At 47.6% G+C, this 21701-nt stretch overlaps 1 protein-coding gene across 5 annotated transcripts in view; it reads right to left on the bottom strand.

The window, feature by feature from the left end:
• Positions 1 to 21701, bottom strand: part of FNIP2 (folliculin interacting protein 2) — a 92239-nt gene that overhangs the window by 41496 nt on the left and 29042 nt on the right. For 4 of the 5 annotated variants that reach the window (XM_040971335.1, XM_040971333.1, XM_040971334.1 and 1 more), the window contains exons 2-5: positions 5333 to 5459; positions 2768 to 2920; positions 1097 to 1197; positions 922 to 993 (exon numbers count right to left, since the gene is read on the bottom strand). In XM_040971335.1, the coding sequence (XP_040827269.1) occupies positions 922 to 993; positions 1097 to 1197; positions 2768 to 2920; positions 5333 to 5459 (453 nt within the window). The other variant, XM_040971337.1, reaches the window with a different exon arrangement.

Below are 21701 nucleotides of genomic sequence, written 5' to 3'. Positions count from 1 at the left end.
ATTAAATGTTAACTAAGAGTTAAAATTACGAATAAATCAGCAACACTTTTTTTTTTTTAGGGAGAAGATGAACAAATTATGACTCTTACATGGGCTGTATTTCACAACTTTTAAAAAGTTAGAATTGCTCATACCAAAGATGAGGGAGGCAGATTTTTCTATTTCATCATGTTGTTAAGAAAATTAAGGATCAAAATTGTGAACATAATTGAGCAGTATGAAACTTCATGATTTCCAGCTGAACCAGAGTTATTATATAAATATTCAGGTAAACCCAAGGACCTGCAGTGTCTCCAACACTGATCCCCACATTAACTTGAGTCATGACAATCCAACGTCAAACGCTCAAACTACGTTGTTGAAGAGTAAGCAAAGATTTATTCATTGGTACTTAGTTATGGGAGGGGAGGACTGAGCGGAGAGTATCTGATACTAACTCAATTCTTTAGAAAAGAGACTGTTCCCTTTTATGCTAAAAAATATTTTAATTAATGGGTTTGAAAGGCAGGGTGACAAAGGCAGGGCAGAGTGAGCGCACGCACACACACACACACACACACACACACACACACACACAGTTAACATCCCTTGGGCTACTATCCAAATGGCAGCAGATACTCGAGCCATCATCTGCTGACTTCCCAGATGTGAGAGCAGGAAGCTGAATCAGAAGAAAACCAGCACTGGCAGACGCTGGCGCTGCACGTGGCGTTTAGCCCACTGCATCACAACGCTGGCTCTTGACTCGGGGAAAGACCTTTCCGTATTCGCTGTCCATAGGACAACAGCCACCTGTACAACATTTTGATTTCAACTCATCCTACGTCTCGTTTCAAAAACTCCTTCTGGCCCTTTAGGGACTGCTCCCTCTAGAAACAAGCTCAAGCACAGAGAAGACGGAATGCAAAGTCCCACACTTACTTATTTGTACTTCCACAGAGGCTGCCCATTCTGGCAGAGAACACTTTACTGATCATCAGTTGTGGAGGAGAACTAAAAAAAGGGGGTGGGCAAGGGGAAAACACAGGTTTTTAATTAAGGAATCAGTACCACCATTCCCCTCGTCACTTGTAATACGGAAAGATGTCCAACTCACCGCATGTAGTGTATCTTTAAGGTGGAGCCTTGGTAGCTCATGGCAACAGAGCCAAACATCATTTCCCCTAGCATGTTGACGTCTGAAGCCGGCCTTGTGTACTGCACAGCAGAAACCAGTCAGTCAGCGCGTGGGACAGCGAGACATGCATTGCAACCCAAGATCATTCTTATTCTCTGGCTTCCTCTTTGGTTTAGCGGATAACTACAACTATTTCTCAAAACTGCAATCAGTCATCTGATATTCGTGACCAGTAACAGTGACTGCCTAGATTTACCCCAAATTATTAGTAATGATCATAGTTCCTGTTTTATACACAGAATGTTCGCCCAGGATCCATTAATACCAGTTTTTAAAAAGAGATTATCAATCTCCATTTTTAAAGCCTAAGTAAATTGAAATCATGAAGATCCTCTCTACCTCCCAAAAAGACATCCGAGTTGGTCATCACTCAGTCGCGTGAGTAAGAGTGCTGCTCAGAAACGCAAACTCTTCCAAGCAGAGTTTGGGACGTATCCAAAAGACAACACAGTCAGCTCTCTCTCACGTTTTGCAGGAATATGTCCAAGGTTCTCAACTTCTCCAACTTCTGGCCAGCCTTTCTCTTGCCTGCAGTCACCCTAGAGTGGACACTGTCCCTTCCACTTCCTCACCTCTGCTGTGCTCATGGCCAGCACCCCGAACGCTGTGCCTGTTCCAAGGACCCCGCCAGCCTCTTAGCTCCCGTGCACACTTGCCAACTGCCTTTAGCAAACTTCATATTTGAAGCCGTGAACCTCTTCTTCAGGATCTCTTTCTCCCAACTTCCACACATTTGTCCGTTGGAGGGCACTGCCTCCCACTGCCTGTACTTCAGTCTGTCTTTTGGTTGACTATTAGACACATGCCCACCCTTAACACTACCCTTTTTAACAGCAAACTACAGTTAGAGGACAAATGCATGACACAAATCTATCAAGTTGCAAAGCCCTGTGGCATTGTGGCTGCTGGTCACTGCTCCCGCCTTCACTTTTCCAGAAAGTGAAGAGACACAACTACATAGAGATTTTATAAATCAGTTGAAAACATAATTAGTTGGACATACAGCCCCCATGAAACCTCACGTATTCCCCACCTACCCTCAATACTTACAAAACCTGCCTCCCTTTGCTTTAGCTGAGCAGTGTTTGGCAATGACCCTACTCCCCCCTATTGCCTCAAATGCCCCACCACAGGAGCCAGCAGCTCTCCCGGCTTCATCCTCCAGGGACGCCTTGCCACTTCCTCCTCCTCTCTACAAGCCTTTCACCCCTTCTTTGCCAAGTTCTATTTTGGCGTTGGGGGAGCTGCCAGATGCCCATGTACAGCCCAAGAATCACTCTCAGTTCTTCTTCAGAGAACTACATCTTCATTATCTTGGACTGGACAGCAAAGGAAGCAAGGGAATTTGCCACATCTGCAATATTTCTTCCTCATTCCATACATGTTCTATTTTATCAGCTAAGCTTAAATAAAGGCGAGAAAGCCAGAGAGTGGAGACAGCGCTGGCACAAAAATGGAAAGGAGTCCTCTGGTGAGGGCTGGCTCTCCTGCTGCTGGAGTGGACCCCTCAGGCCAGCATTACGCCCTGAAGGAACAGCACAGGAAGCCACAGCCACTCCTGTGGGCTTTCCCAGTAAGGGGGGCTTTTACCTGGTACTTTGGAAGCTGCTCCTTGGCGTGCGGTAGGGATCCCCCGAAGGAACTTTGGGAGGAGATGCCGCTGCTGCTGCTGACGCTGCTGCTGGCGCTGCCGTTTCCCTGGCAGCACCTGGCTGACATTTGCATAAGGACATCCTCTGGTTTCTGGGTTAGGAGACACCAGCAGGGCCAAGGATCACTAGACACACCCAGCTCTGTCATCATGTTTTTCAGGGGGAAGCGCCCTGTGAGGACACTCGCCTACCCATGTTGCATTACAAACCAGAAGCATCTCCCCCAGGCTTTCTAATGACAACAGCAATCTCAGAGTCAGGAAGGGGCAGTGCTCAAGAGATGGAACAGGGAAAAGGCATATGGAGGGTTAAATATTCAGATGTCATTTTCCCTAAGTCATTGAAATATCAGCTACATTTCACATCACACTTTAAAATCTTCGAGGACAACATTTTGACCAAACAAATGAAACTGGAGTAACACAACTATGGATTTGTACAGGACAGGCTTGCGTCTCCAGTGACCTCTCTCCTCCAGGATTCCTTTGAAGGCAACAGGAAAGAAAAAATCACGAGGTTGAGTTTGGGAGAGGTGAGGCCCAGGGCCTAAAATAGGAGCCCCGTGACCTGCCCAGCACGTGATCAAAACGCACTGTACAGGAGGTAATGGGGGATGTCTGCTCCGTCCTTCCTAAACAGCGTTCACTGCCAGTTTTGATGGCAGTGACATAAAGGTATGCCCTCATCAGCTTTGCCTTCACCTCTACCATGTTACCCTGCCCCCTGTGAGCAGCGGTTTCTATTCACAGCCATCTTTGCCTTTTTTCCTGTGCAGCTTTACTTGTAGAATGCAATGGCAGCTTATCTAATCCCCAGTGTGACAGTCACACTGGGGGTCTAATGCAAATGCCTGCAAGTCATGTGCTTCACACAAGCTCATGATGTTTTGTGCTTGCCAAGCAGGGCAAGGAAGGGCCAAAATGGAGGGGGGCGGGGGGGAAGGTCAGGAATACACAAAATGTGCCACTCGACAACACTGTCTCCAGCAGAGAAGCTTTCCAAGTTGTTCTGGATGATTCCAGAGCATCCAGCCCTTCCTCAACACCCTCTTCAGCTGTAGTTGCTACTTAATACCACTTCTGTCTGGCCAACACAGCCCTTTGCAAGGCTGAGAGTGCCATGAAGGCCCACGCTGTGGATGGCAAGACCCTCGGGCTGCAGCACAGCACAGCACAGCACAGCACAGACCCTCTGGCTGAGCAGTCGTGACTGGGCACGGCACCTGCAGGGTGCAGAGGCTGACCAGAGTCTTGTGTGGCTTTGGGTAAGCTGCTTACTTTGGGTTTGCCAAGTTGCTTTTTTTAACGAAATGGATGCTTCTAAGAAAGGCCATGTCCCAGGCTCACTGCTCCCACAGTGTGAAGATTCCAGTTCCTTCTGAACACCAGTGAGAATTTTACCCCTGCACCTGCCACCACCATTAGCAGCCCTCCTCCTGTCCACCAAACAGGGTCAAGTGCTAGCTCACCTGAGTTTTTGATACAAACCTCCCACTAAAATCTATAGTGAATCACCAAGTGTCCCACCCCCACCTATCCAACAAGCCCAACAACCACTGGAATCATTAGCTACCTGGCAGAAACTCCACCATAGAGCGCTGTGGAGTCCACCTGGCTCAACGGCCTTGAACCAAACACTTCCTTCCTGCAGAAATGATCTTAATCAAGAGCAGCAAAGAAGCCCCTGGGCCCTGATGAGACAAGGACCATGTCAGACTCTGCTCACTTCCTTGGCTCCACACCGTGGGTTAACAGCAGTCTGCGGGGCGTGCCAAGAACAAACGCCAGGACTGGACTGACCGTGTGGTCCTGCAGAGTGAGTGAAGAGCCTGAAGGTACTATGCGGAAGCACCCCAAATTATCACCCAGGCTCCTCTCCGTGTTTTCATCATTTCCTATCCGGCTCCAAGGTGAGAAGGACTGCTCCGCCCTCACAGGCCCCAGTTGTCACATACCACCTCACACCACTCCTACCCCTGCTGCAAAGAAAGGGGAACTTGGAGTTGCTTTGCTCAGAGAGGCTTTGGAAAGGCTTTAGAGGATGACAACGTGTGGTGGCATTTCAAAGCTCTGTACTGAGTAAAAGCCCTTTAGTTCTGCCTAACCTGCGCTGTGTAATCCTTCCATGATCGATAAGCAACACTGGGCAGGTGATGGACTAACTGCCCATCAGGCCAACGCTTCCTCACCTTAGGAACTAAAGAGTTCCATCTTCCCGTTTTGTTTCATGCATGCGCACACTTGGCAACTGCCCAGTAAGTTCACCTGCAGCAATACTGACAGCATACTGCTGAGCCCCACTGGGATTATTCGCAAGCTTTGTCTGTGTTTATTACTGAAGACACACGGGCCTGACGGGAACAGGGGCTGCGGATCTCACACTGGCTTTTTCTGAACCATCAATGGCCAAGTACAACATAGCCCAAGGCTGTGAGCCAAGAGAGGACTGCCCAAGGAAGTGGCTGGAAGCAGCAATGGAAAAGCCAAGAGCGAATCAGTCTTACCTGAGCTGCTAGCTCCTCAGTCTGGAGGACGGCTTTGGAATCGAACAAGACTTGCCTGCCCCGCCGCTCACAGTCCTGGTAAACGATCAGGCGAATGTCACTCAGCTCAAACTCTGAGCACGACCAACTGTAAATGAAAAGAAATTATTTTACCTGCATTGCCTGCGTTTGACCACAGACAGGCAAGGTTCCCAACCCACCTGGTAGTGTGGGAGTCAGAGGATGCCAAGTGGGCAGAAGTGGACATCTCCCCTCAGCCAGGGGCCAGTAAGTCAGCCAGGCCCGCGTGCACAGACCCCACACACTGCCAGTTTCCACCATAGAGGTCTGGAGGAGACTGCCCTAAGTAACAAGTCACCAGGGAGAGCCGCTCCTCCCAAGGCCAGTGGGGGGGGGATGGCAGCCAGGAATTGCAAGGACATGCAGACAGGGCTAAATGTGGCTGCCTGTGTTCTGGGGATGGTCAGGATTCTGTGGCACTGGGCAGAAGGGGACCACGCCTGCACCCGCCCTCTCCCTCCTACGCACACCCAAGTCAGACTGAAAGGGGTTGTCTAGCCTGAAGTTTACTATTTCCTCCCCATGATACAGAGGTTTAAAAAAAAAAAAAAGAGTGCAGTGTATGGCATGTGAAATTCTAAGAACTGCAATACAAGAAATCCACTTACTCTTAAGCAAACCAAAAGCCACCAAAACAAAACTGCTCTGAAGAAAACACAGGTTAATTCTGGAGTAGTAAAGGACTTCAGAGGGAACTCTAAAAGCTAGCATCTAAAGTGTATACTTTGCTTACTCATTCATGCACTAATCAATTTAGCAGATGTCTGCATCCTAATTATATCCCAGACACTGGTAGATGCTAGAGGATTTAGGAGTTAATCACCAAACGGATTGGATCCCCACCTTGAATGAGTTCCTGGTTTTGTGGGGAACATTAGGGCAATAATTATATATATAAATGTTTAACTATAAATGATCAAAAATGAAAAAGGTGGGGGTAGGATGTGAGAGCCTGAATCCCAGATTCACAGAGTGGGGCAGACAGGAGGGCAGCCCCCGAGTACGGGGAGTGCCAATTAGCCTAGACCTGAAGAAATAAGAGTGAGAGATAAAGTGAAGAGGGCCGTGTTGAAAGAGGAAGGGATGTGGTCAAGGTGTAAAATCGCTGCCCTAGACAAAGGGCGAAACCCAGGGCGCTGGGAGGGCGCTGGGAGGGCGCTGGGAGGGGGCTGGGAGGGGGCTGGGAGGGGGCTGGGAGGGGGCTGGGAGGGGGCTGGGAGGGGGCTGGGAGGGCGCTGGGAGGGCGCTGGGAGGGCAAGTAGGACTGGCAGGCAGGACCATGTTCTAAATGCAAGAAGTCAAGGAAAACAGGAGGGCGATGTGATAAAAACTTTTTAAAACTCCAGTCTGGCTATTGTAAGGAAAATGGAAGAAGGCAGGCCAATTAGAATTTATTACGTTCAAGTCCTCTTTGTGGCCATCACGCTTAGCCTTCCTTAAAGATGGGGAAGGCGACTGATACTGCAGGCATGCTCGGGAGACCGAAGCCAAAGAGATGCTGCATGAGGGTGTGAGGAGGACACTGAAGGACCAGATGACAGAGGGGCATGGACAAGACAGCGAACCTGGGAATCACGCACACAGGTTCAAATCCAGATAGTCTCAGTCGGGGCACAGAGCACATCAGTGCTGAACTCACAAAGCAGTTACATGGATTAAATGGAGTCTGAACTGTATGCCAACGAAGGGCGACTCAGAGCAAATGCTCCAGAACGGTACGGACCTATGAAGGCTGTTAACACTACAGTTTTCAAAGTAAAAGAGTGTTTGGTCCCCAACCTTCAGCTGTGCCCACGGGGGCCTTTCCTTTTGCAGGCCATGGAACTCTAATTCTGAACACGCTGTTTTAGGGTAGGAGATGTGGTTCTGAATTTCAGCAGCAAAAACAGTTCTGGTTGTACTTTCAATAACTTGTGTTCTCCATTATGAGCTGTCATGACCAGCATCCTTCTCTCCTAATTAGGACAGCAATGCAGCCACTCTGTTTTGGAAACTGTACTCTACTCCCAGTCTAGAGGTGGCCCGTGTGCCAGACATGGTCAATGAGACAAAGCCCCAGGACTCATGCTGTGCTGGGGGAGGCCAACCCTGAGACTCAGTTCCTCAGTTCATCAATGGTAACCCTGCGGCTGCTGACGGCCGTTTTTGCCATCACCTGTCTGGAAACAAAGTCAACAGGGAAGAGAGAGCTGTGCAATGGAGTGCGACAGGCTTCTGTCGGCACCTGTCGCCAGCCATTCCCAGGCAAGCACTGCTCCCAGACCTCGGCTTCTGTCATAACCAAACAAGTCTTAATATCGTGACCCAAATCATAAAGTCTGTAAGTTATACCAAGAGATCGAAAGCATTCTCCGAAATTACATTGCTAAAACACCACACTCGTGCTAAGGATACTGAAAGTGAAAAAAAAAGATTTAATTGTTCTATATTCTTATACAACATATTTTGTTCAATAATTATATTTTGCCAAAACAGTATAAACTTACAAACCAGTTATTCAAACCTTAAGACAGATTGTCATGAAGAGCTAAAGCTTGATGACAACATACTGCCTTGAGTCTGGCTTTTAATACTGAAAAGATGAAATAAAAGATAAAAGATGAAATAAAAGGGCAATGTGCAGATGTCAATACACTCATCTATTTTTCTGAAAATATTACAAATGAGAATTCTATTCTCCCATAGAAATACTGTCATTGGTTTAACACCTAATTATAATTTTGCTATTTACACTCTCTGCTATTAGTAGAGGAAATTACAGTTGAGTAATGTGGTGACGGAAATAGAGGCAGACAGAAGCCTTTCCACGAGGGCTCCCGAGGCACACAGGCCTGGGATCAGGTCACAGCCCTGCCTCCCACTACTTTACAGCCTTGGGAAAACCTTCCTGAGCAGCACTTGAAGGACCTGTCATAAAGATGAAAGGAGCACGCGGGGGAGCTTGCCCAGACACTGCCATCTCCTTCCCACATGCCCGGGGACTGAGCTGCTCACATGCCACGTGCAAAGGCTCTGCACATCACACTCATTTTTGCACCCTACCAGCAGCTGCTGCACATGTGCTGTCACACACCGGCCACAGCTCCCAGTCCTTCACTGCGGGCAACCTTCTGCAGGACTCCAATGGAAAATAAGCACTGTGCCTTTGCCTAGACGTATCTGACCGTGTCAGGTAAAACGTATTCTCTCTCAAGTCCATGCTTTTGTTGACAGCAAGCAGACAACACTGCATCTGACATAGACAAGACAGAAGTTATGTTCTCCACTTTATGACTTCAGGTACAAGAAGTGTTCACCTTTTTCTTACTGTAACATTTTACGAAGAGTGACTTACATGGACCTGCTTTGGTTTTCAGATTCCACATTAACTCACCTGGTTAAGAGTAAAACCAGGCCTCATTTTGGAAACTTATTACTATCAAGAGTGAAAAGCCAGTAGCCAAAGTCAGGATTATTTTCCTACAGTGCAACAGTCAGTATAATTCAAATGAATTTAAGTGCAGAAAACAATTCTCTTAGACACAAGAGAACCATTGCAAAGCCCACGCACGCACACGCACGCACACGTGCGCACACATGCACACACGCACACATGCACACACACACACACACGCATGCACACACACGCACACACGCGCACACGCACACACACACACACGCTGCAGTTTGAATTGTGTCTCTCTTCCCTCCCCAGCCCTCAAGATGATGAAGTCCTAGTTCTCTCTGCCAACATGACCTGGCTTGAAAACACGGTCTTTGCAGATGCATACAAGACAAGATGACGTAACTGCAAATTAATATGGGCCTTAACTCAGTAACTGCCATCAGAAGAGGAACGGAATCTGGACCAGAACACAGAGGAACTAACGTGCAGGGGAGGCACTGCAGGCTGAGGACAGAGACGGACAAGGGCAGATGGTACAAGATCAAGGTTTTGTTGGGTGCCTGGAATGTTCCTACAGCGTAAGACTCGCAGAGGAAATGATGCTGGAAAGGCAACTGAAGACTGCTGAGGGGTGCCTTCAGTGCTACATCAGTATGTCAATACCTATGTCTATCTTCATCTGTATTTACATCAATTTACTTACATGATGCTCTTCAAGCAATGACATGCCAAGCCCACACTTTAGTGAAAGGGAACATCGTGATCAGATCTGTGTTTTAGGAAGAGAAAGTGGCTAGAGAAGACGACTTTCAGAACAAAGGCAGATGTGGCACCGACTTGCGTGCCCAAGACCAGCTGTAATCCAAGTGTTGACTTTGCCCTTGTGCTTTCTCGGGCATCAGGGCTGAGAAAGTCGACAGGAAAGAAAGAGGTGCGTGATGGGAAGCAGCAGGCTTCTGCCATGCAGACCCATCATCCACGGTCTTTCTCATGGTCCCACACCTCAGGGCAACCTTACAGAGTCACAGTCAATCTGCCTGAAACACTGAAGGAGCAGGCTTGTTCAAAGAGTTCAGCTCTGACAGACGACTTTAATTGGCCCAAGAAAAGGTAAAATCAGACAATCACAGTGAAAACCACCACTACTGCCCATTTAGCAAACGGTTCTTACACACCTACTGTGTGTCAACCAAGTTTTCATGCGCCAAGATAAAGTCGTGTCAAATCATAACCGCTGTTGCTAGGAAACTTCCAGCCTCCACATGTTGCAGCCCCTCTTAACTCTATCCTATGCTCCTTTTTTTCCTGCCAACACCCACCACTTCCCTACTCCCTGTTAAGAACAAAAACACATCTTTTGAATATAAACAAATCTCTGAAAAGGTTTGTTCAAGAACAGTGAGGAAGTGGGGATGAATATAACCTTAAAATAAAGGAAACCCGTAGGCGGAGGCAAAGGGGAAATTATGCTTTAGATGGCAACAAAGTTCACCATCAATTGACATTGTTTCCTGCCCCTCAGGAGCTATGCCTTTCAAGGAAAAAACTTATGTAAATAAATGGCAGTAACGGATCTGGAATTCATTTTTTCCCCTCTGCATTAGCACTGGCAGAGGGACAGCTGACAGGAAAGAAACGTGGAAGCTAGGACACTGTGCTCTTTCTTCCTCTAAGCTGTGCTGCCAGGGTCGCCGGCTGCACGGACTGTCCCACGTCACTTACACGGATCTGCATCAAGAGCCACCTCCGAGTTACTCTTCTGTGGTCGGAGGTGTAACGAGAAACGCTTGGAGATTCAAATGAATATAGAATGCTAACCTCAAGATCTAACGTAGAAGCCTCCCCACTGAAACATGCCCGCTGTTGTCGAGAGAAACTTCATTTAAGAAGTAGGTAATGCATAAAGTCATGATTCCTTTTGTAAAAGAAAAACAGAATGAAAGAACAAATCCTTGTATTTCATAGCCAGGCACAGAATGCACCTTGCCATTAAGTTGCCAAGCAGTTGCCCACATTCTTTTCTTCTATACATTTGAATGCCTGACTCAAGCAAGCACAATGAAAACTGCAGGAAGAAATTCACGAGATTCAGCTGTTTTTGTGTGTGTTTGTTTTGTTTTTTAGTTTAGTTTTATTTATTTTAAAGTCAGAGTTACGCAGAGACACAGAGTAGCAAGCTCCCATCCACCAGCTCATTCCCCAGGTGCTTGCAACAGCAGGAGCTGGGCCAGGGCGAAACCAGGAGCCTGAATCTCCCATCGGGTCTCCTACCTGGGAGGCAGGTACTCAAGTACTTCGGCCATCTTAATTCTTTCCCAGACACATCACTAGGAAGCTGATCAGAAGTGGAACAGCTGGGACTCCATCCAGCACTCAAACAGGATGCTGGCATCACACACAGGTTTAACACACTGTCCCACAACACCAGCCCCTAGATTCGGTTCTGAACTCACAGGTTTACAGTCATGAAATGAGAAGGCCCAAGTACAAACAACTGAGTCAATTACACTGGGCAGCCACCATGGCCAACAGGGAATCTAATCTAAGAGTCAAGGAGAGGTCGAGTCTACCAAACAGGGGGATGAGAGAAAGGACAAACCAGAAAGGACATCACGTTTGACATGAGGGTTAACTCGGTCCAGGGTGGGCAGAGCGGCTCACTCGTCTCAACCAGCATCAACCCTGACGGCTTTCGGAAACCTCTGATCCTAGCGGTCAGCTCTCCCCAAACCACCCGCCTGTCTCCCTCACAAGGACGGCAGGACGCACGCAGGTCTGCACGCCAGCACTCCCACTCTAAGTGTGCGTCCTGGATCAGCACCGATGTATAACGCTTCTGCCGAGCCCCTCGGGGCCGGCTCTTCCACAACTGTTGACATTTTCAGGAACATGCTTAGATCACACACTGTGTCACACTTCCTCCAGGGATCTGAGACATCAAACCCCAGGACCAAACAAACGAGCAGTCCACCAGCCCAACATATAAACATTTAGATTTAGTGAATTGGAGATCATCAACAGCCTCACCACGAATCAGAGAGTTGGCTGGCTGGGTACTGAAAAATAAAGGACTGGTGACAACGCAGTGACCAGTCCAATGAGGATACGTGGGTTTCCTGATGCCCCATGTTCCTGAGTACAGCAGATCCCTAACCTGAGACGACAGCACAAAGTGCATGTGGTCAGTTATTTGTAACTCTGAGCCCATTTCTCGCTCCTGCCATTGAAACAATACTACGTAGCAAAGGTCACCAGCTAAAAATACGTAAGTCTCTCTATAAAGTGCCCATACAGCAGTGACAAAGCATCATGAGTTGCCACACAGCCTGGAGTTTGGGTGTTATGAACAGGGAACTAAAGAGTACAGAAAATAAGAATTTCTTCCTGGTTCACCGACCGAGTTCAGGGTCATGTCAGGTGAAAACCCTGAAAGGTTCTGTCTGCCCGTGGCACTCAGCAGTGGCACAGCACGCAGAAGAGCAGAATGCCCCACTGGTGCCAGCGGGGCCTGAGATTACCCACAAGCTCTGAGTCTTTAACTCAAACGGACAGTGTCCCGAGGCACCTACTCAATGTGCACAGCGTGCTTTGGAACAGACAACCTCAGGAGGGTCTCCGGACGAAGGCAATGTTACTAATTAAATTAACCATTGTTGTTATATAACACCCCTTAACCTTTCTAGATGGACTCCTAACTTTCAAAAAGCCTACTTCTTAACAGTAACACATCTGTAGCCAACATAACTTGGAAAAGGTGCTAATTAAAATTCGGAGGGGGTGAAGTCCAGGTTCTTTTGAGGCCAGGGCAACACGGAGCGAGCAGTGACCAGGCCGCCAGCGTTCTGTCTTGGCTGGCTTGCCAGCTGTGGTTTTTGCTGTTAATGTAATAGTGGATTCCCTCTCTCCAGCTCACACAAAACCACAATGGCTCCTTGAACTTTTAAGCCAACACCACTCTTTATTTTCTGAAGTCTAGAAACTAGAAACTATCCGTACAACACAAAGTCATTCCATGATGGGGAAGGCGCCTCAGCTGTCCCTCGCCATGCACGCATCAATTCAGTCCTCTGAGCTCATTCTTTAATGCTCCTGTCGGCCAGCCAAGGCAGCAAGATTCACCGATACTTCCTGGATTACTGTGGTGCCCAGGGCTCTGCTCAAAGGTAACTTGCATCAACACGAGTTAATGGTTTTTCACTAATGGTGAGGTTTCCCCGATCCCCTCTTCCCATTTCCAGGGCAACTGTGTTCAGGTAACAATTGCACTCAGATGCAGTGATGTAGATAAAGGAGTGAATGACTTGTGAAGTAAATATCCAATGTGTTTTATAGGCAATTGATTTTTTTCTTCTTGTAAAACAGTAGAGCCAAAATAGATACCTGTTTCTGGCTGTAAAATACTGTCTTCAAGAACTGGTACGGGCAGCTGCCGGGGTGCGGTAGTAACGGCGGCTGCCGGGGTGCAGAGGAGCAAGCTTCAAGCCCTATCAGTTCCTGGAACCAAGCTCTGCCTCCACTTCCAACCCAGCTTCCTGTCAATGCACCTGGGAGGCAGGTGACAGAAACGGAAGGATTTGTGTTTCTGTTCTGGCACCCACATGGGAAATCCAGACAGTGTTCCTGGCTCGTGGCTCTGGCCTGAACCAGCCCTGCCTCTTGTGGGTGGCTAGGGAATAATCAGGAGACCTCTTACCACTCTGCTTTTTAAATCAACAAACAAATCTTTAAAAGTAAATTTTAAAAAGAAATGGGCACAAACACACACACACACACACACACACACACACACACACACATATCTGACTCAGCGATTCCAGTTCTAGGAATTAACCTGACAGGTCAATCTGCAGATACAAAATGAGAGTGGGTAACATTTTTGGAACAGTAAATAAACATGACATAGATGGACTAAACAAATTATAGTACAACCCAACAATGCAGTATTTTACTACTAGGACAGAGAAAAAGATGCTCTTTATGTAAATATTTAAGCCCCACGATGTAACTAACGAGGAAAAGCAGCATTGCACAGCATCATCATGGCATGCTGCATGTCTAGCCAGGGAGCGCCTGGGCTTCCTGTGTAAGCTTCAGCGATCTCTCGCAGGACACTAAGGACTGGTAACCCTAACGTCTCGGGACTGGACAGCTGCCTTAAAGCAGAAAGCAGGGAGCCACTGCACTGTCCCTCTGCACAGAGTACCTTCGCTGGGCTGCTTCACACAGCCGCATGTCAACAGCACAGCCAGGCAGGCCAGCGCCGGCTCAGGTCGTCCATCTGCCTCCGTCCAGTGCAGGGCAAGACGCCCCACCTCTGCCTTCCTCACACTCCTCCCCTGCAGAGGCTGACAAGTGGTATCTACTTTGTAAGTGTTGCTTGATGAAGGTCAAGTGGTGAACAGGCAGCGGGGTGCTCAGTTAACACCAAGGTACTTCAAAAAGCTCACGGAGAAGTGGTATTAAGGGATCAAGTTTACTTTTGTACAGAGAAATCACCAGTGCTTTTTCCCTTAAGAAACATCTTTCGCCAACTTTCCGAGGACCCTAGTACTCGTTATGCCTGGATACATTCTGAACACAGAACCACTTGATTATACTAACTTTTGAAAACCTAAGCAACAAAAATGGCAACTGCAACACCCCCTGCTCTTTTTTTTTTTTTTTTTTAAACCCACGGGGAAGAATCTCTCATTGCTTTAAGCCAAACACTCTCAATTACCAGTTCCTTGAAGAGGCCCCTTGGCAGCTGCAGCACGAGGCAGTGGGTGAATCCCACGGGGAGGCCACCTTCGTGAATTCAAGGCATTCGTTCAAGCACAGTTAAAGTATGTAATTCTGCCTCAGACAACATTTATGAAACTTTCCAGCATCAGTAAATCACTTTTTCATCTTTGTCAATCCCAATCTTCCCCCAAGAAAGCAATCCCTTCTCTTATTAAACCCACATAGGTTTTTCAGTTTGTTATTGTTGCTCTATTACTGTATCAAATGGATTTCCATCATAGTAAATAACTGCTTTTTTTTTTAAAACTGCGTAATTCCAGAAAACCTAGTGTTTATAGTGCAGGGGGAAGAACTGGCTACCCAAACTGCACGGCATGTACACAAATGATTGCCTAACATTCCACAGTTTGCCAAACACTTTTAGAGAATTCACCTGAGCTGACCTGCACAAATACCTAATCTGCTTTACGCAGAAATGAGGGGACTGACAAGGTTATCACCGGGAAGAGGTCAAGTCAAAACCACCCTCTCCTACGTCCACACGCTGCGCTCCCTCCACGCTTCCACGCGTGTGCCCAACACCAGGGGCAAACCAGCGATGGGGGTGGGAATCATATATGCCAAATATTTACCTTGGTGTGCAATTTTTATTGTCGAATCAAGTGAACTTATCTTGGAAGACAAATAGATACTTTTTGTTCTAAGGCTAAGAAAGAAGCCCATCTTATCTATCTCCTTTAAGTAGTCATTGTATTTAATACTGATTTTACTTTTCAAAGATGTCAGGGGTTGAGGACCCACTCACATTGCCTCGGGCTGTTAGGCAGAGGGCACTTCCGACTGTCCTTCCCCCTGCACTTGGGCCTTCCCGGAGGGAAAGAATTCTCACTCACAAACGCGCCTTTATTTACCTGTCTGCCTGCAAGCACACCTAGGCCACTTGTTTGGCAATATCCCGTTTGAGGCGGCTCCTCTGTGGGAAGGCCTGCAGGCATCCTGGACCCCTAGGACAGAGCTGCCAAGTCTGCCTACTTGTGGCCTTCATTATGGGCAGCCCCTTGCAGCCACACACTTGGCATTTTATAAAATGACAGTCTGGACTCCATCTTTCTGATGACTTTCTATCTCAATTTTCAAGTTCAACTGAGGAGGCAAAAATGGATCTCTTCCAACTTTCTGCAAAGAAAAATTCTCTTCCAAGGGACTGTCAGAAATTTGAACAAAAATACAGTCATTCTCACACTGTGACATTCAAAAACTGGAAACCAACTACACATCCACGAGTAAAATACAGTCTAAATTTTTGAAGCCATTAAAACTTGTTTTTAAGTAGCCACGGCAGTGGCTCAACAGGCTGAGCCTCTGCCTTGTAGTGATGGCACCCACATGAGTGCCATTTCACGTCCCAGCTTCTCCACTGATCCAGCTCCCTGGTAACGGCCTGGGAAAGCAGCAGAGGATGGCTCAAGTCCTTTGAACCCTGCAAGCAAATGGGAGTCCCAGAAGATGCTCCACACTCCTGGCTTTGGATCAGCTTAGCTATGGACACTGCAACCATTTGGCGAGTAAGCCAGAAGATAGGAGACCTCTCTCTGTAAATATGCCTTTCAAATAAAACAAGTAAGTATTTTAAAATACAATACTGTTCTTAAACATTTTAAGGGGCTAGTGTTGTGGCACAGCGCATTAAGCTAACATCTGCAATGCTGGCATTCCATATGGGAGCCGGTTTAAGTTCTGGCCTCTCCACTCCCAGCCCTGCTCCCTGCTAATGTGACTGGGAAAGCAGTAGAAGATAGCTCAGCTGCTGAGGCTCCTGCACCCATGTGGGAGCCGTGGATAAAGCTCCTGGCTCCTGGGCTTCAGTCTAGCTCAGCCCATGCAATTGCTGGGAAATGAACCAGTGGATGCAAAGACTGATCTTAGTCTCCTTTTAGCTCTTTTAAACAAAGAAAAATTTTAAAAACTTAACAGAGAAATAATGTCATGGTATTACACTCCAGTGAAACTGCCGTGTATGGATGGTGCATGTATGTCTATATTTGTCAAAACCCATAAAATACACAACACCGAGAATGAATCCTAACGTAAAGGAAGGACTCTGGGTGCTGCTGCTGAAGTTAACATTGTAACAAAGGCATCACTCTGGCAGGGATGCTGGTGGTTGGGGAGGCCCTGGGTGTGACCAGGTATGTTTCATCTTGTCGGTGAACCTCCAGAGGCATCACTGACGGCCTAGAGAGAACAATACTTAAATACAAAGAAAGCAGAAGCACCTGCCGTTGGGAGATGGGGGCAGGATGTGTGTGTGTGCAAGTATCATCCACCTTCCCCTTACAGCACAGGCGGCAGCTTCTGGCTGCCTGCCAGCTCACTCCTGCCCTACTCACAAGCCCAGAACAGTCACTTTTTACTTTCGGACTCCAAGTCATCCCTGCCCTCAGGCACCTTTCTGCCCCAGGGGCACAGGACGCCTGTCCCCCCTGCTGAGATGTACTTCCACACACACCTGCACCCCTTGCTTCCTCCTACGGATCTGACCACTGAGACAGCTCTGGCTCCTTGACTGCCCAAGGCTGGATCTTCACATTTCTCTCTTTGGATCTCAGATAATCATATATGAGCTGAAAAGGACCTCAGACATAGCACCTCTCACCCCCCAAAAAGTGAAAAATTGACTTTGCTGGGTTTTCTGTTCTGTTTTGCTTTGGGACAAGAAGCATGAAAACACAAAGGATCTGAACAGATTTCAGCTCTCAGTATTCTGTAAGACTTAGAGCAGGCCAGTGTGGGTGCTGTGTGCTCAGTGGGCAGGCGTCATGCCACGGTGGCATACAGCCACTGCTCAGAATGCTTGCATTGCACATCTAAGCATCTTGTTTGAGCCCTGGCTTTTACCACGTCCAGGGCTCAAACAAGATGCTTATATATTATTGGAAAGTCAAATATACAAAGAGGAGAGACAAAGGAAAATCTTCCATCTGCTGGTTCAAACCACAAGTGGGCACAACAACTGGCCTGTGCCAATCCAAAGCCAGGAGCCAGGAGCCTCTTCTCCAGGTCTCCCACACAGGTGCAGGATCCCAAGGCTTTGGGCCATCAACTGCTTTCCCAGGCCACAAGCAGGGAGCTGCTTGGGGAGCAGGGCAGCCAGGATTAGAACCGGCGCCCATATGCGATTCTGGAGAATGCAGGGTGAGGACTTTAGATACTAGGCTACTGTGTCAGGCTCATCTTTCATATTGCAGATCCAACTTCCTACTGGTGCTCCGGGGAAGCACTGGATGGTGACCCAAGCACATGAGCCCCTGTCACCATGTGTGAGCCCCATATGGAGTTCTAGGCTTCTGCTTTAGCCTGGCTCAGCCCTGGCTGTTACAGGCATTTCAGAAGTAAACTGGCAGACAGAAGCCAAAGCTCACTCTCCACATTTCAAATAAGGCAATCTTTAAGTGACAGGAGGATTAGCCCCTCCAAAAATAAAGCTGGTGAATCCATACACCACTGCCAACCAAACGTTCCTTTGGAACAATCTGGAAGAGAAAATGTTCCTAGGAACGTGGGAGTTTCCACAGCCCACAGGCTGGATTCTCGGCGAGCAGCGATTGGGAACTCAAAGAATCTTAGATGGGTCACAAGTTCCTGATGTCACCAGTTCCCATCAGCGTTGCACATCTCTGCTTGGCAATTATCCAGCTTTTGCTACTGTAACAATAAAGGATCAAGTTAAACCAGAGCCTGACTCCCAACAGGGGTCAGATCAGGAGGACCAGGAGTTGTCAAGTTTAGCCCAGTGCTGAGCAGAAACATGAGGCGGGGTAGGGGGACCCTCCGGGAGGGACCCTCTCCCAGCACTGGCCCTGAAGACCCTGGAGTAGCCTCTTCTATGGGAAGGATACACTGGTTCTTGGCAAATCCGTGACGTGCTAACAAGTGCCCCTGTCCAGTGGACGCCATCAGGACTTTGCAAGTTAGAGCAGTGGTCAGTGTCTGGGAAAACTCCTGTGGTGAGGCGACGGATGAATGTTCCTGAAGCCCAAGTCAGACATGACACTGCAGCCACACTTATCACCACTTCAGCCCTTCATTATTCACTCAGTCAGTCTGGCATATTACATCTCAACATGGCAACCGCCAATCAACCTGGGAGAATGAGCCCTCCGACAAACTAAAGAAACAGTCCCCTGGCATAGGCTGGTGAAATCGGAGCAAAGGGAAGGAATGCAGGAAGGACCAAGAACTTGTGACAGCAATGCCCAACACATCCGACAAAGAGTCACACCCAGCAATTTACAACCTTCCTGGGAAGCCTGTTGCAAGCACGAGACTATCAGCTGACTGGGGTTTGGTTTCTCTCTCCCACTTGATTCAAGTCCTCCAACAGCTTACATTTGCTATTAGGCCGCATCGGTGCAGGTGATGTTCCCACCATCTCTATGTGCACAGCACCATGGACTCGCTCTGCCCACACCTCCAACCTGCTCTACCTCTTCTTTAATGGCATTTTACTAGAATGTTCAGGATTCTTTGTTACCTGAGCATGCCTCTCCAAATCTATGACTATTTTTGCATTTCGTAGCTGTGAAACCTAGCTACTAAAGACAGCGTGTGGTCAAGCCACGGTCAGCTTAACTCCGCACAGCAGTTCACAGGAGGAAAGCTATGCCAAGGCATTTATACCGACTCTAGATAAACAACTACCACAGACAGCGCACTTTCCCCTTTTAAACAGAACTGGTTCATCTAACATGTAGGTAAATGCAAAGCCTATATATGTATTAGTCCACCAGCTTCTTTCAGGGTCTGAGGTAGGACCACAACTGTCTTCCGGAACGAACTATCATGATGTGAAAGTGTCGAGCACCATTGGCTCCCAAGTGCTTTGTTTCACTTCCTCTTGGACCACAGAATGCAATGCTTTTGTTGACTCCAGAATTTTGGAAACAAATTGAGCCTCAAAAAAAAAAAGTCCGTCACCACAGAGGTTAAGAAGTGGGGGGCGATAGGGGATTTGGGTTCTAAAATGTCTCATACCCCATGAACCACAGCAAGAAGATCAAAATGTTTCTTTCGGACCCGGCCCAGAAACCTAGTGGCTAAAGTCCTCACCTTGTGCACTCTAGAATCCCATATGGGCACCAGTTCCAGTCCCGACAGTCCCGCTTCCCATCCAGCTCCCTGCTTGTGCCCCAGGAAAGCAGTCGAGGACGGCCCAAAGCCTTGGGACCCTGCACCCACGTGGGAGACCTGGAGGAGGTTCCTAGCTTCATATTGGCTCAGCTCCTGCCATTGCGGCCACTTGGGTAGTGATTCAATGGATGGAAGATCTTCCTCTGTCTCTTTCCATACATCTGACTTCCCAATGAAAACAAAAAATTTCAAAAGGACGTTCCTTTCTGCACTCCACAGTGCCTGCTGTGACCACTGCCAGGTGGACAGCAGCTCCACAGTGCCTGTTGCGCACAGTGACCATTGTCAGGTGGACAGCAGGCCTCCGCTCTACTTGTGGAATTTTTCTCTTCATTCTTTGGATAACTGGGAAGTCATGAGGAAGAACAAGCCCTGCTTATCAGTGTGGTCAACTAGGACAGCCACCCGAAACTAAGGATTTAAAATGGCCTGGAGCTGGAAGTCTGCCTGAGCACCTGCCATGTGACTGGGACAGACAGACAAGTTGGAAGCACAGTGGAGCCCCGGGAGCCGGGGGAGCCCGTGCAGCCCGACCCTTACCGTGCAAGCTCCTGTCATTCACTGCTGGCCTCGAGGCTGGCCCGAGTCTAAAGGAACTTCTGGAGAGTAAGCACAAGAGTGCACATTTTCAACTGTGCTCTCAAGACTGCGGGAAGGGGAAAACAAAGTGGATGAGGTCTACCAAGACCACTGGGTTGACTAGAGATGAACTCTAATTAACTGCCCAAGGCATTTCAGCATTGTACAAACACTGAAAAAAAAAAATCAAAACCCTGAGTGCCAGAAAAGTAACTTCTAAAAAAAATAAGTCAAAAATCACAGGACAAGGAGTGCAAAATTAAAGTATGACTTACATAAAAACTCTTAAAACCCTACCACCCAAAACGGCAGCTGACAGAACCCGTCAGTGCGTCTTGCTAGAAAATTGGTTGGCTTTGCACTTTTCTTAGACGGACACCCACTGCTCTGGGAATCTGGAATTCTATTTTACAATTTTTTAATTTAAAAAAAAGAGAACGTCCTAATAATACATATTAGAATCTCAGAGGAGGACAACATTTTTTAAATAATCTGAGTCAACTACACAGGTGACCAGTTGAGAGAGCAAGACCTCCGTTCCAGGGACCTTGCCCCCAGTGACAAGGCAGCAGGGCTGGGATCCGGTCACGGGCCTGATTAGCAGAGAGCTTTCCTTTGCTCTGTTATCACTCAGCTCTCTTTGTTGATAAGAGACAGATAAAAAAAGCTTAGACTAAAAAAGTGAAAATCTTATCTGAACACTCAGCATATTTTTTTCAGGTGCCTCATCCTTAGTCTACTATTACATCTCTTTGTGGCAGAGCACGTGACCCAAGAGTTGTAAAACGACCTTCCTACTTCTCCCTGACTCTGTCATCCACAGGCTCTGTCCACCGACCCCTTTATGAAGCTTCTACTTGAGAATGACAAGTACTTTAGGTGACAGAAACTAAGTCCTGATTATTATTAGCCAAACCAAGAAAAGGATTAACAGTTTATGAAACAGGTTAATTTTGAGAAAACTTTTGCAAGAATAAAAATATATAAGAAATGTAAATTTAGACACATCATTTTGCACTAATTGTAAGAATCAGCTTTGACTCTCCTTCCCATTAACCTCACATGTCAGAACCCAACGCAATTCTAGGACCTTTTTCCCTTTCAAATACTCTTTCAAGTAAATGCTGCTACTACTAAAAGCCATTTTCCCTAAGCACATGAAGTTACCTGAAAGCATACAGCAAATACAACAATGGGGGGAGGGGGTTTGTTGGGAGACAAAGCTACTTCAAAACCAGCGGATAGAGTGACTTGTCTCAGGAAGAGGATCTGACAGAAGACACCACCCCACCTCCAACCAGAAAAGCCCTCCCCAGGACACACCCAACACCAACCACCGCCGGCGCCCCTCGGCTGAGCAAAACCTTCAGACACAGCTTTTCCTGCCAGTGTCTGAACAGTGTCCAAGCAAACGACAAGCACAGAACCATT

Source organism: Ochotona curzoniae, unplaced genomic scaffold, assembly GCF_017591425.1.
Source record: "Ochotona curzoniae isolate NIBS_2020 unplaced genomic scaffold, NIBS_Ocur_1.0 contig_21, whole genome shotgun sequence".
Classification (NCBI taxonomy): domain Eukaryota; kingdom Metazoa; phylum Chordata; class Mammalia; order Lagomorpha; family Ochotonidae; genus Ochotona; species Ochotona curzoniae.
The sequence above is the reverse complement of the archived record's forward strand: the minus strand, read 5'-3'. Positions and strand labels throughout refer to the sequence as shown.